Source organism: Anarhichas minor, unplaced genomic scaffold (genome assembly GCF_050575085.1).
Source record: "Anarhichas minor isolate MPS153535 unplaced genomic scaffold, ASM5057508v1 ptg000054l, whole genome shotgun sequence".
In the NCBI taxonomy this organism is placed as follows: domain Eukaryota; kingdom Metazoa; phylum Chordata; class Actinopteri; order Perciformes; family Anarhichadidae; genus Anarhichas; species Anarhichas minor.
In genome coordinates, this window is record NW_027466500.1 from 2137170 (window position 1) to 2153183 (window position 16014).

A 16014-nucleotide genomic window follows, 5' to 3' on the forward strand; every position below is an offset into this window, starting at 1 on the left:
TTAAAAAGCAAACATAAAAATGTGCCGTTAAATCTTGGACATAATTGTCATTCAATAAATTTCACTCTATAAACAGTAAAACAGCCACAGCTGAGGGAGTTTAGTGACAGAGCTGTGAGCTAACGGAGGGTCAAGAAAGTCCATTATGTCTAGACTCCATCAGATCTCTGGCTCCAGACTGGTTAGAGCAGGGATGGGGGGATACCGAGAGAATTGACCCCAGAGACAGTGAGTCTCGTTGGGCCTCACATGGGGAGGGCTTGTGTCTGCTTGTACACATTCCCCAGTTGTGGTCACATCGTTGAATCTTAAGGAGAACATTCAGTCAGTATAGCCTTCCTAATTTATTAACTCTTCCTGGAAACTGGGAGGGTCACTGCGACAGTCTCACAAGTCTTTAAAGACAAGCCTGACCTCTGGTGGACAAATAACAGTTCACAGTCCAGAGACTGAGGTTTACTGTATTCCTCAACATTTTGACAGGTTGCAGGTTGAAATAAAACACTTAATAATTGCATTCTTCAATGCCTGATAATCCTGTATGGGCACAATGGATTGTATTTCAAAGTAGGCATTTCTCAATGTCGCTTTTTTCTGCTCTTCACTCAAACTACTATTCTAAATGCTCTCTGATGTTGGTAGTTAAACCAAGATACCATATCAAAGCCAGCATAATGCTGAGCGGGCAATCCTACTGTTAAGTACGTTAAGATGTATAGAGGATTTAACCAACCTGAGAGTGTAGAGCTCCTAATGTCTTGGCTGATGATTGATGCAAAGGTGATCTCAAGCTTTGTTCTCTGGCTGTGGTTCGCCCCTCATAGAGTTCCCACAAGTGAGAAGACACTGGCAGGCCTACAGAAGCCCAGGTGTACAGCTGCTCCTCCTGCAAAGGTTTAGAAAACAAGCTTTAAAAAAAACTGACTGTAAACGAGATCAGATCCAAGGAGAAATATGTATGCTCAAAACTACTTGTTCCCATTGAGGGCTACTACCCACTGTATCTATCATACAGTGTGAACGCATGCAGCATGATTAGAGTTTAACAACATCCACTGGGAATATGAGTCAAGTGGTAGCTTTTTCTGCACGCTTCAAGTGTGGAAACACTTCAGGATAATAAGCCGCAGTAGAACCATAACGATTTTTTTCCTTTTTCATCGCCAATGTAGCACACAGACTCATTCTCCTCTTCTTATAGATTCAGAGCATCATGTAGGTACACTAATCAATGATTTGTACTTTGTGGGATTTCTGGCTTTCAAAATGAACCGTCTCCTCCTTTTGTCCTGAGACGGTTTTGTCTCAGGCCAAAACCCATTAGCTGGATTATGGTAACCTGATCTACAGCCAGAAAAAAACACATACAGACAGTCTTGTTTTCACGACTTTGGGGACATTACATTGACTTAAATTTCCTGGCGACTTACCCTAACAGCACACGCACACACACACACACACACACACACACACACACACACACACACACACACACACACACACACACACACACACACACACACACACACACACACACACACACACACACACACACACACACACACACACACACACACCGATATTATATCGAGTTCTTAGATACTCATCCTCCCCAAAACCCATTTTTGTACAGAAAGAAGTTGATGGAGTATTTAATTTCAAGCGGTATACAGAACAAGAAACCCACCACTCATACATTTGTTTACTCCAGCAAAGCAGTGAAATTGGATACAAGGCCATATTTAGGTAGCAAATTGGAAGACAAATAGGAGTTGAGAGATAAAGATGGAAATAAAAGGATGGCGAAATGGAGAAAGAGAGGACAGAGGTGACGCAGGAAGTGATTCATACCAAGATGGAATTTAACTGTCAAAGGAAAACAAATCTAAAAGATTGGGGTATCAAAGGGGTTTAAGTGAAACAGTTGCAGAGGAGCAAAGACTGACTGTGATGATATATTTTAAAAGAGTGATTAGCTGTAACAAACTAAATAATAACAATGAGAAACATACTCTAAATGGCAACAGCAAAGGCTATTTTTGATCAAGCTGAATAATGCAGGACTCCAGGGCAGGCCTCACAGGCAGAGAGTGGGGACAAAAACAAAACCCAACAACAACAAAAAAAGGAGGTGGGGGGCAGCAGTGCAATCCTGTCCTACGCTGACATGGTGAGCTTTTTGCTGAGGAAGAGCAGCCTGAGCCCAAGGCACGTGGAGTTGTTAGATAACATGGTCAGCAGATGATCTACGCAAGCACACATATGTGTGTGTGTGTGTGTGTGTTTGTGTGTGACTGAGTGAGTAAGAGGGACTGCTATTAATCCAGCCATGCGAGAAAATGCCTGAACATGTATGGGTTTCTGGGGCTGTCCTTTTGTATATACTGTATGAGTGCACATGTGGCAGAGTTGAACATAAAAAGAAAGTGCTCTGGGTTTGCATCCTATTGTGACTGCACACTAGGCAAGCAGAATAATGACTATATTTCATATATAACAGCTTTAGAGCATGCATGTTTAGTTGTTTATGTTTAGGTATGCATGCTGAACCTTTATGCATGAACATAATTTGACACGCTCGTATGTACACAACGCTTCATGCATATGTGGGGGGAGGAGCAGTGTGCAACTAGAGAGCAACACTAATCTGCTAACATGTTTTGGTCATCAACATACAAAACAACAACACTAAGAGTCTACAGCCATGCAACAGCTCTAGGATAAATCATCTGGGGACCATGAATGTCTGTAAAAATCTTTGTGTCAATCCATGTTTGAAAACGATATGTCACTGGATAAGACCTTATGGTGCCAACGGAAAAGTCGTCCTCTGGGCACAATGGATGTCTGTAGAAAATGTCATGGCAAACCATCCAATGGTTGTTAAGATATTTTAGTCTGAACCAAACGGATGGGCCGACCGATACTGCGTCTGTAAAACCAAACACGGTAAAAATAGCAATAAGGCTAAAAGAGATAATTAAATTTGTCTCAATGCGTGTAAAGAAGACAACTAATCTGAGACATAAAGACGCTGAGCAGGCATTCACATCAACACATAGTAACATGAAGTTCAGTAGGATGAGCAGCTACAAGGGGAAATGAGGGTGGCTGTGGTGAACTGTGCAGGGTGATGTGATGCTCGTGAGATTAGGTCAGAGCAAAGCATTACGGGAATGGAGAATTAAAGATTTATGAAATTAACTTTCATGCGGTCACCCCACATGCACCGCTGCTCTTCAGATAATCAAATGTCTCTGGGATGAATCACAGTAATACAGCAAATTACTTTGTGCTGCATTCTTTGAGTATATCATCTGATGAGCAAATGTCAACGCGTTCAGCATTTTGGCCATCTTGTTATTTTGCAACCGGAAGTGACGATGCAAGTTAGACCAAGAACTTGCCGCCTGATGTCGAATCACTTTGTAATTCAGCCACAGTCCTGAATGGACAATCACTAACAACATGCATCATAACGTGTTCGTTTAATCAAAATTAGAGCAGTGGTGCCTCAGTTTTTGCCTCTGAAAGGGTGACATTGTGATCTTTGTACTTTTAACACTAATATATATCGAGTTGCTGATGCAGGGCAGCTCATGTCATCATTTTGTAAAACAGCCATGATGGCAGGCAGTGAAGATGGAGGTCTTACATTAAACACTGCTGACGCAGTGCTGTCACCATGGAGCTCTGCTGTGCCATCACTGAAGGGGTGCAGCAGACCCTGGACCAACATTCGGTGACACAGTTCCTTCGCCTCCTCTTCTGCAGACCCATCTCCACCATGCATACACAGCCAGTCCAACAGAGTGTGACCTGAGAACAGAAAGGCAGTGAAGCGCAAGAGTGAAACTGGCCTAAAGAATAAAGAGCTCCATTTTCTGTTGTTGAAACAAATGAATCCTGATTCTACTTATTTTTAACGTATCATAAGTAGGCGAGCTGAAGTGTTCAACTAGACACCTTATGTCACTCAGATCAAAGAGTGGAAAAGTGATGTCTCAGTTTCAGATGTGATAATTAAACACGTGAATGTCTATTCACACCATTTAAATGAGGATGACAGGAGAGATGGTGTTAACTCTGTTGTGCAAAGAATTTGGTATCAGAAAGAGAAAAACACAATGCCTAACATTGTGGTGCGGTTGTACAGCGCTTTAATTCTACATTTCAATATAATACACTGGAAAGAACACAGATTGCTTCTGTCTTGGTAATCAGACAAAGAATAAAGACTTTTGTTATGGAGCCAGAGTAAGAAAGCAAAGTGAGTATGAGCTGTGATAAATTTCTCATAATCCCTGAATGAAGAATCCTGTTTCTTGCTGATGGCAGGAGCAGAAGTAATTATTAAAGCTTGGACCAAATATTAACTATGTGACATCAACAGAGGATGTGGAGCCCTGAGGAAAAACACAGCTCTGTTGCTTCATAGTCCAACCATGACACACTGTGTAGTCAGTTGTTAACGTTAAACCATGTGATTCAGGAGACATTAACACAGTCCTATGACTCGTGGTCCTGTGGACATTGATTTTGAGCACTTTGTCGTTAAACACTGAGGGCTAATGCAGAAAACTGATTGCATCTCATAAAATGTGTGACGCAGACTAACTTAACGTGATTCAAATCAGTTCAGTTTAGCATGCACATATAGAATTAGTTTTATTAATCTGTGGCCAGTTGTTTTTTTTACACTTCTTTGGTTTTCCCACTCCCTCCTCAGGGCCCAATGTGACCTGAAAAACTTGCCAAAGTGATGTAACATGCAGGGCTGAATTAGTGAGTGGTGAAATAACCAGAGTCTTTGTGAATAACAACAGAGCAGCATATGTCCTTTCATTTTGAAATCTCAGATAGGCCCAATGGTCAAAATACAAAGGACCTCCATTGCTTGGCTACAATAAATTCACCTGACAAAATGAGAATGGACCTCATATCATGACTCATTTTTGTCATGCAGATAAACTGTCACTTGGGATTAGCATCCAATAGTGTCCACTGTGTGTGTGTGTGTGTGTGTGTGTGGCATCGCCCTGGGTGGGCGGCAGTGTCGTCATTCTGTCTGATTTATGAGCACAGGCTCAGACAGTGGAGAGCAGCTGAGCTCTTGAAGTGCACCACAACAGAAAGGAGGACAGAGTGGCATTGTTTTATTAGAAGGAGGCGTTTGTTCTGAAGACACTCCTCAGTAAAGAACCCTCACTGTTACATCATGATTTTCATGAGCTATTGTACTTTTAAATCATAGCTTTATTGTTCTTGCTGTGATTGTTTGAATAATGTGATCATTTGTTACTAGAATTTTAATAACTATACAATTACCATTTCACAATACCATTGCATAATAACCTAATCTCAATATGGACGGAGATTGGAGTCAAACTAATAGGGGTCACATCGGGGCCATTTGGGATTCCCAGCAACAACAGGAATAAATGAAACACAAACTGTAACATGTCAATGGCAGGAATCTTTGTTTTGCCATGATGCATTGCTGGGTCAGTAAAAGGTTGCTTCTGTGAGAGCAGAGGAGTCAATAAAAAGGATTTTCTACTCAATAAAAAACATTTTTTACTATATAATGCAATGCTAGTCCTGGTGATATTTTATAGTTTGTCAAATCACATGAAAATACCAAAACCAACAATGTATTGACCCTACTAACACATACGGCTTGTATTAATTTAAGCCCAATGTAGGTTATTCGACCATAGACCTCCATCGTTGTCAAAACACTATTTTGTTTTATTTTCCCATATACCCAATCTGCGGCTGAAAATAGTTTGCAACAAATGTACTATTAACTTCTGTCTAAGCTTCACTTGCTGAACACTAAAGTGCCCTGTTGTTTTAGGAAACCACTTAGTGTTTCTAAAACAATAAATTAAAAAAAGACAACATATTTCTGCCTTTTTTAAAAAAGATTTACCTCTTCAGTTGAAACAAATAGGCTTAAAGCTGAGTACCACAAACAGGAAATGGGAAAGTATCAAGAGAGGGACAAACATATTGTTGGTTTTGGTCTTTTTATTGGAAAATTATATATTATTGCCATTTAAATCCATACAAACACTTTATATGAACCTTAGCTAATAGTATATAGATTCAGGTTTTGTTTTAAATTGTAGGGCTGTGACGCAAACATGATGTGAACCAATTCATTAATATTATATAATAATATACTATATTTATCACTTCTTCTGAGACACACCTCCTTGTTCTATTAACTCCCATTTTCTGACGACCTCCTGGTTCACACCATCCAATCAAGACACCCCCCAAACAATTTATCTCCTCTCTTTTACCTTAACAAGAAGCTACCATTAATTATTGTGGTCTTTAACAACCAAATCAGGCACATCTGTAGGTCATACATTTGATAGCAACATCCAACCCTTACTACTGGCATCACAATGCCATCCAGAATCAGTGCAATGGTGGCCAAGATGTGTTGCTTATTTATGATGTGGTTATTTCCAGCACTTCATATCTGTCTGATTAAGCTTCATGCGTGGCAGCAGCTCAGTTACCTGTGTTATATGTGACTCACCAGAGAAGACATCCAGGTAAGGTGCTGTGGTAGTGGAGGTCCGCCGTCCATAATGTGCTCTCCTCGAGCCCAGTGTCCAGTACGTTCCACCTGTGTGACTCTTCTCTGGTGTCTCCTGCTCTGGACATTTGGCCCTAACACCCTGCCTCCCTCTTAGCTTATCCAGCTCTGTGAACCAGTCTGCAGACTCACCGAGGGGCCCAGCAATGGAGCAAGACCGCTGCTTGTGCCTCCTGAACCCCTGGGTAGATTCCACTGAAGCAACCGCGACGTCTGTTTTTCTGGGCACGTTGGGGCTGGTAATGGGGGAGCCAATTGGAGAGGTGAGCTGCCTGGTGGTGGTCTTAACATAGGAGGGGTGGACTGGAGGGTAGAGTTTGACAGTTGAGGGGGAGGTGGTGGAGGAAGTCCGTCTTGGCTGAGAAACACTGGGGCTGTCTGTTGTTAGCTGACTAAAAGACAAACTACTCTTCCTCCTTTTCAGGGACAGGAAGTCCCGTCTCCCAGTTTCCTCTTCCCTCTCCAGAGACAGGTCCATGCTGCTCGCACTCTTGTGAGACCCCATCGGCCCCGCCCCCACCACCATGGGATCCAAGTGGACACTTGGCCCACATGCATTGCTGCTCTGTGGTGCCTGATTACCTTGAGGCCTCTGTGGGTGCAGAACGGGACTCTCTAGGTCATCCTGGTGTTCCTCAGCACTCTCGTACGAGGTGCTGGTGGGTGTAGTGTCAGGGAAGCTGTACGAGCTGTTAGTCTTTGGAAGAAGGCTGCCACTGCTATCTGGGGCTGAAGATGTTGGACCACTTTCACTTGGGGACCCTGGACCAGAAGAACAGCTTTCGTTCTCTAAATTCTTACAGCCATCACTTACTTCTTGAGGTACACATTTAGCACCAACAGGGGGTGAGAAAACTTCCTGATCCAGATTAAATAGCTGGTGAGACATTACCTGCTCAGAGGTTGACCCTCCGGATAAGCAGCCAGTCATCATTTCCAGCCTGTCACTGGCCACACATTGGTCTCTTATGGTCTGCTGGATGTCAGAGAGCAGGTCTTCATTTTCAGCCGAGTGAAAACTGTAAAGGTCAGCATCCGACCCCGAGCTCGTCTTTCGGTCAATCTCATCCATAGACTGTTGGCTGTCTGGAGTCAAATAACATAGATCCCCCTCGACATCTGATCGCATGCCCATCTCATCAGCTGACAGGCTTGCCTCTGCAGCGGGCTTCAGCCCTGCTTTGCCCAAGTGCACATCTTCCAACGTGTCATCCTTAGACAACCCTTTCGCCTTTGATATACTCTTCCTGATCCTCATGCCGGAAAACACGGAACCCTTCGACTCAGACTTTGATTTCTTCTTACCACTATGTTCTCCTCCTTTACTTATCTTATTGTGGGTCTTTTTCAATTTTTTATCCACTTCCCTCTCATCAGCGTCGCCGTCACAGGAGACATCTCCTGCTGCTCCACTACTTCCTCCTCCTTTCTTCTGCTTTGCCTCCTGGTTCCCCATGTTCCTGAGCAGGCGGACACCCTTGGCTAACAGGCCATGCTGCTGGGGTCGAGGCTGGGCATGCCAGGCTTCCTCCTGGGCTGCTACGGATGCTGGTCCTCTGTTGGTCAGAGCCCTATCAGAGCTGCCAAATCCCTGCTGTCTGCCCACTACAGTTAATGGCAGCTGTGAGAATAATGCTGCCTCTCCCAGCTTCGCTGATGATGAAAGGAGGCGGGGACTGGCACTGACAGCCGCGGGCTCGCTACCACTCACTCCTAGCTCTCCCCCCCTGCCCTCCATCACCCTCTGATCCTTCCTCTCTTTTTGCCCCTCCTTTCTATCCCCATCTGCTCTTGCACGCTCGGCTGTCTTGCATAACGGGCTGCTGGTCGAGCGAACAAGTCGCTTATGCTCTGGAGTGCGCTGCCCTTGTTCATTCTCTACTGAAGGGAAGAGAAATTGCTTAGGACGCTGCTGCTGCTCTAAAATGCACAGTTGTTGCTGGTGTTGTTGATTGAGGAGTGAGTGCTGTTGTTTACGGAGGAGGCTGGTAACGCTGCTTTTCCTCCTGCCTTTGAAAGGGCTGGTGAAGAAACTCTCTTTCAGAAAGGGCACCTGGGTCTCCACTGTCTTAATAGCGTGCATCCCGACACAGTGGCTTCATCTGGAGGGGAGACTATCGAGGCAGGCTAAAGTAAAGGAAAAAGAAGTTAAAATCACATTAATTGATTTTTAATTCCAGCTTAGCTTCTCAATGGCAGAGGAGAGGCCATCTGTTCTCAGTAGAGTCATGAGGTAAAAGTTGAAGATGAGTGCAACCCGACAAGAAGTCTTATGTCTTATTGCCATGCAGTTTGTAGATTTTTTTGTATAGAGTGAATGGTTTTCTATATTTAGATTTTTCTTTGAAATGTTTCCATTGTGTTTTTGCAATTTGTTAGAAAGTGTCTATTACATGAATAGATGTTTCAACTAATCAATTAGTATATCTACAGCAAGTAAATAAATTCTTCATTCTATGATAGTATACTGAATAAACTGTATACTGAGTAAAATATATTTTACTACATCACATAGGCAGTGAGATATGATATAAAGACTGGAGCAGCTCAAAAAACACACCATAACATTATATGCATCCAACAAATAGAGTCAAAAAGCCCAAAGAGAAAACCAATAGGAAATAATTTTTGAAACTATTTGCTGACACAGATTTAACAGAATAGAAAATTTAGTTTCACTAGTTAAAAATCGGTCAAACAGCCATCTAATTCCTCTTAGGTGATTTGTGTCTACAGTTAAAGACACAGTACAGTAATATTATCACAACACATTTTATTTACTAAATGTCTTAAAGGCAATAGTGGACATTTATTTAATTGTGTGTGTGTGTGTGTGTTTACGTGTGTGTGTGTGTGTGGGGCTGCATAGAGGCATGTCTTAGGACTGTTTAATGGGTGTGGTACACACAAAGTTGAGCCATTTGACACTAATTATAAAGATTGTCTCTCTTACTTAAAGAGTCAAAAGTAAGTGTTTTAAAGTAAGAATGCTAATTAAGTCGGTGAAACTAATAATACACAAACAAATAAATAAATGACACATTCTTAAAGGCTCCTAATTAAAATAAAAAATATTTACCAGAAATTACCAACTCAGAAGTTCATTAAAGTGTTTGTGTTTGTCAAAACACTTCCCGAGCACTTCAGAAAATCTTCTTGGTAATCATTTTGCAACATGAGCAGTCAAATTTCCCAATGTATGAAATGGTGAAAAAACTGTGGATAAGCCTCTTAGTTAAATATTCAAAAAGATTATAGTATATATATATATATATATGACAGTGTACTTGCCTGACTGGTGGATTCCCTTCAGTGGTTCAGCACAGAGTGAGGAAAACAACACAAATGGGTGTTTGTCCTCGTCTATGAGCCGCTCCTCAGCCATGGGTCACATGAAGTTGGTATTTTCCTCATCACATGTCTGGTCTGTTTGGCCATCTTCCATTAGCACCGTCTGAGACTTCACTCACTAACTTAATCAGGCCTCATCACGTGAACATACAGAACTGTGCGACAGTCAAAAACAACTCCCGAGTTTATTCAGATTCTGGTTAAAACTAGACACTCTTTGCTAATGTTGTGTTAGAGTCAGACAGTATAGGAATCTTATTTGATAAGAGAAAATGATAAAAAAGCCTCCATACATGATAAGAAGCTGGTATTCCCTTCCTTTGGGTTTTGTGCACCCTGGTGCCACTTTTAAGTCCATCCCTCCAATCAAGAAATTAGTTTCAGCTGTGTCCTGCTGATATAAGCTTTTACCAGACATGTCACTGAGCCTAATTAGTGATTCAAACATCGACAAGTTTCTGAAGAGAATGGATATAGATATATAAATTACAAAAACACTATTAAAGTCATAGGGGGGAATAACTCTACAAACTGGAAAATTATAGCTAAAATTAAAAAAAAGTATGTTCAGTGTTTTAGATCCTATATACACATATATATATATACATATACATATATATATTCTTCATTATATCATGCAATATTTTTTTAGAGGCAGGGAATAAATGATGTATAATGACCCAGCCTCCTGCTAAGACAATAAAGTCACCCTGGGTAAATAAAGGTAAAAAAAATAAATCAAAACACAAATGAAAATAACACAATTAGGACTTGCTGCACACAAAAAACTGATGACATTTTTTGTTTGTTTATTGACTTAAAATATGAATATGATTAGCATACTTGAAATGTAACAAAATGTTTGTGTTCATCATTTTAGTAGTTTACATTCCCAATATTTAAGTACTAAAATCTCATATTTTGATGAAGAATGTATCATGACACTGGAGCACATTGTGTTGAAAGCAAACAAAACACCCACTGATGACAAGCATGGGATATTTTTTAACATCTCTTTTGCATACAACACATAAGTCATATCATTGCATCAACATAATCCAATCGACCCATTCTTCAATATGCCAGTTGGCAAACAGTTTATTCTTTGCCTTCAATATCTTTTACACAATTTTCAAGATTTAGGTGTGGCAAAAATATTTAAAAAACTAGTTAAAATAAGAATAACAAAATGTGCATTACAAAAAAAAAGACTTTTGTTTATGTGTGGTTTTCTGTATCGAAGAACCTGATGACCAAGACAGCTTTAATTTCTACTAATCAATTGCTTTTTTTAATAAAAAAAAAACCCTCTCCCATAAATAATATGAAATCAAACAAACAATAATAATCAGGTTATAACGTCAATGATTGTGGCCATTCTTTTGTAAAATGCCAGATAGATTTTCTTTTAGATTTAATATCTAAATCAAATTTGTGAAATAAGCCAATTCACAAAACAAAACAGGCTTACAATATGAATAATTGTTGCACAATTATGATTTAAAAAATGGACATTTTTGTCTTCACATTTGCAGAATGGGAATTTGATACTGCACTTGTCCTTCTCAAGCCACTAGAGGCTGCCATTGCGCTACTATATCAAAGATGGGCGGCCTTTTACAAAGAGTTCTTTAGATGTATCATTTTGTGGACATCTGAGAGATAGTGTAAAATCAAAACACACATCTTTATAAATGAACATCTTCGTGTGCAATAAATCATTGTGTATCAAGTCAGAAATATCCAAATGTACACAAACAGAATATCATCAATGTATAATCATTACTCATGACAGAGAACTGCAAGTACATAAAACACAACCAATGTACTTATTGTCTCCACCATAAAAACCACAACAATCACATTGAACACAACAGTAGTTCACTGACTGCGGTGCCACACAAAATATTCACAACTCAGCTCGTCAGAAGAATCATTTTCAGACTGGCTCAAAATCTCAGGAATATCTAGAAAACCAAAGATGAATATCACAAAAATAACAAGATCTCTGTTGACTGAAAGTAAGGGCACAATTCAAGAACTTGTTATATTCCATCAGACACAGGAAAGCTATATCCATGTAGAAAGGCAATGTACAGAAGTTCTGATGAAAACAAATGTCAAGAGGACAACAGGTCAAATCAGTACAATGTAGAAGCCTGTGACACAAAATAGTGTTTGTCTTGACTTTCAGTGACGTATTACAGATACATAGTTTTGTTGGAAATGCAAAACCACTCTGCACGTTACAGATCTAGCTACCCACAGAGAGAATTGATAATAAATCCCCAACCCTGTGACAAGGACATCCTTTTCCCTTGTGTCAATTGCACTTCAAATATTCTTCTGCGATGCATTTTAAAGCCCTTTTCTATTGTTTCCCACACTGAAAAGGCAAGGAGTTCTTCGAGGACAGTAGGAAAGTTTTCATCTCTGTAACTGACCTTACACAACCCTTTATTCATACAAACAGCTTTGCTCAATGGATGCACTGACACAAACATACCGCAAGAAAACCACATAGGGTTGCTGTGCTTGACATACCAGCAGAGAAACACATTATGGATCTCTAAGCAAAAAAACTCCACAGAAACAATTAGATGTCTGCTTCTTCCATTTCCTTGTCCTATGTTAAATCGTTAGATTCCCTGTTATTAACCATCTAAACAGCCTGTCCTTTACGTGGACTCCCTGGGAATCCTCCTGTGGAATACCACAGACTGCCTCTGCTGGAACTGCTGCTTCCGTCTTTTTTTCTGGTCCCAGCGGCACAGCAGAATCATCTTAAAGGTTGTACGGAAAGTCTTGTTGCACAGGGCGTAACACATGGGGTTGACAGTGCTGTTGACGTAGCACAGCCAGTACCCTACCGCCCACAGGGTGTTCGGGATGCAAACATTACAGAAGGTATTGACCAGCACCATGATGTTGTACGGTGTCCATGTGATGATGAATGCAAAGAGGATAGCACTGAGAGTTTGAGCGGCCTTCTTCTCCTTTACTAAGGACATGCGCTTCCTCTTAGTGATCTGAGTCCGGGCTCGGGCTGCAAAACGCTTTGCCAGAGCTGCATCTTTGAAGGACATTGGGACAGAGGGGGATTTGGTGGTGGTGCTGATGGTGGTGGTATTGTCGGCGACTGTAGTAGTAGTTGTTGGGGGAGCATCCGAGCCTTGGTTAGAGGTAGCCTGGATGGTAGGCATTGACTGAATCTTTCGTGAGCAGAAGCGTTGGTGATAGCTATTTTCTGAACTGTTTGCCTCATCGGGAGTAGTAGCGGCAGTGGTGTTGGCGGTGACTGTTGAGAGGCTGTCTCGGTTATACTCCGCTCCCCTGAGGGGATCCTCCTCTGAGGCTGCATCCAGATCCTCACATGAGGTTAGTTGGGAGTTGACAGCAGCCTTTATACCAGGCAGGCTGAGAACAATAGAGAAAATAGCATGACTCTGGGTAATCATCTCTTTGCCCCCACAGTCCTCATCCTCTGAAGACCCAGAGTGGTCTAACGAGACGGCAGCATCATTGTTGTTCCAGCTGTCGCTGCTGCTCTGGTCTGGATCCCCCTCCCCCTGCCGGATACTTCCAGGTCTCCAAGAACGAACCCCAGGCCAGCAGTGGAAGCGGCCGACTAGTTCCCGACATGTGCTCCTTCTCCGGGACAACCTGGTCAGCTCATAGCTGCTGCAACTTCTAGAACTTCCTGTCTGATGGACAAAACGTGATTTCTCACCTTTACCATTACCACCTCTACCTGCTATCCCACCACGAATCCCCAAACCCTGCAATCCAGCTAACTCCTTCGAACGGTTCTGGGTCTCTTTGTAAATGAGCCAGTAGAGGACACTCATTATCGTCACAGGCAGGTAGAAAGCCGCCATGGCTGTGCAGAAGGTTATAGTGGGCACTGTGAGGAACTGAATGTAGCACTGATTTGAGGGCACTGTCCTTTTACCTTCAAAATACTGCCATAATAGGATGGCTGGGGCCCACAGGACAAGAGAAACAAACCAGGCTAGGCCGATCATGATCCCAGCTCGCTTAGTGGTCCGTTTGGCCCGGTAGGTCAAAGGCCTTGTGATTGAAAAGTATCGGTCAAAGCTGATGACCAGTAGGTTCATAACTGATGCATTGCTGGCCACATAGTCTATAGCCAGCCACAGGTCGCAGGCCCAGTTGCCCATGGCCCAGTAGCCCATAACAAGATAAGCTGTGTAGAGGTTCATGGAGATGACCCCTATGATGAGGTCAGCGACTGCCAAGCTCAGCAGGAAGTAGTTATTGACCGTCTTTAGCTGGCGATTAACCTTGAAGGATACCACCACCAAGATGTTGCCGATGATGGTGACCAGTGACAACATGCCTGTCAGCAAGACAATAAGGACAACCTGCCACAAAGGGTGGCCACCCAAGGGACCATGGGGCACAGTTCCATTTTGGGAATCTGAGGTGAGGTTTAAGAGTTTGCTGGTGGAAGAGGAATTATCATCCAGGGTATTCACATGAAAAGCCAACCAGGCTGCTCCTCCACTTCCTCCTTGGTGAAGAGCATTGGATTGAGGGTAGGCTCCGGCTGCTGGTAGTGAGGTGTTTGCAGTCAGGAAGAGACCAGGGTCTGTGCTGTTGGAGCTCATTGTTATGTCCTGGCATATTCCTAAAACAGAGACAGAAAGACAGGAAAGAGAAGAAGGGAGGTACAAAGAGAGAGAGGGGGGGGGGGGGGGGGGGGGGGGGAGGGACTTGACACAAAAGGGGAAGTAGAAAGGGGGTTTGGGGATGACAGAGAGAATGAAATGGAGAAAGGACACATCAGCATTTCTATTCATATCCAGTAGGTGAGGCTAGAAAGCTACTCTACCAAGCTGGATGTCTGCAATGACAAAGATGCTTGGGTCTGATTTGTCCACCGCGCTAAACAATCACTTATAACTGCATTTGTAAACGATCTGTATGCACAATGTGAATGCATTGCAAGCCATATATCAAATTACAACTTGACATCTAAATCAACAAGGCTAGACAGCCAACACTTCCAGTGAGAGAGACTGACTGCATTCACCACCTGTCACGTATGACACGCAGCAAATTGCAAAGACATTTCACTTAAACACAGGTAATGAATTTTCGAGTCTGTAAGGATGGCTGCGTTGGGATTGCACCTTGCATAACATTAGGCCTTGAACGGGGGTGGTTTTCTTCTGTCCGATCAGGTGTGGAAGCTGCCCACTGCTGATCTTTATTCAAAGTCTGGTGTCTTATGTCAGTCTGTCTGTCAGTCTGTCACTCAAACACATACAGAGTGAAACCGTTTGCTAGTGATGTGTTTTGTAGTGTTAATGCTCAAACTCTGTCAATTGTTTTTTCTAAAATATGAACATGACAGAAAACAACTGGTGTCTGTTCATAACCCAAGTCAAAATCAGAGAAAAGTTAAAAACGACGTTGCTGGTGACAGCTATGCTATAACATTATGCAGGCATCATCTTAAGTAGGGGCTTGCAGACAGCATGAAGAATGGAGGACAAAGAATAATTTGCCACCAGACTTGATCTACTGTTCCAGGAGCCTTCTAAGAAAGCTTTGCATAGACAAAACATAATAGTGAAACAGAAAGGAAAATAGCAGAGAGTGCTGTTTGTTGTTTGATTGGGCATCACTTCACAATGGAAACCAAAAACGGAAGACCCTATGGTTTTCGTTGAAGCAGTTATTGATAATTAGATAATAGCAGGGACTGTCTTTTTGTAGAGCAGCATGTCCTGTCCATTTCAAGTTTTCCTGTGAATCAATTATAATTACCGTTGTTTTTTGCATTCAGTGTGCATGTATATGTTTGTATGTGTTGAAAAAAAATGAGATGCTATCTAGTATAGAATATTTAGTAACTTTTTACTAACAAATGTGGCAAAAATGCTTTGTGTGATTTGATAACTGTCGCTCACTACCCTGACTTTTCTTTTTATTGTGAAAGTCACTAACTTGGTGTTCTTAAGCTGACGTTTATGACAATGGTTTATTTTAAACCTGACACTATCCTTAACCGGCCTGTG

General features: G+C 42.0%; 2 protein-coding genes across 2 annotated transcripts in view; both read right to left on the minus strand.

Moving 5' to 3' along the window:
- The window catches only part of fmn2a (formin 2a), a 36906-nt gene extending 28207 nt beyond the window's left edge, over positions 1 to 8699 (minus strand). Inside the window, exons 1-3 of the mRNA XM_076075952.1 lie at positions 6557 to 8699; positions 3656 to 3819; positions 734 to 886 (exon numbers count right to left, since the gene is read on the minus strand). Coding sequence (XP_075932067.1) covers positions 734 to 886; positions 3656 to 3819; positions 6557 to 8699 — 2460 coding nt within the window. The remainder of the gene's footprint in view (positions 1 to 733; positions 887 to 3655; positions 3820 to 6556) is intronic.
- Positions 8700 to 12645: 3946 nt separating this feature from the next.
- On the minus strand, positions 12646 to 14598 carry chrm3a (cholinergic receptor, muscarinic 3a). The gene has a single exon (XM_076075855.1). The coding sequence runs from the start codon at positions 14596 to 14598 to the stop codon at positions 12646 to 12648; it is 1953 nt and encodes a 650-aa protein (XP_075931970.1).
- Positions 14599 to 16014: the final 1416 nt, after the last annotated feature.

Bases quoted from the DNA above. Each gene is read 5' to 3' on its own strand.
- chrm3a (XM_076075855.1), bottom strand. From the start codon at position 14,598: ATGAGCTCCAACAGCACAGACCCTGGTCTCTTCCTGACTGCAAACACC.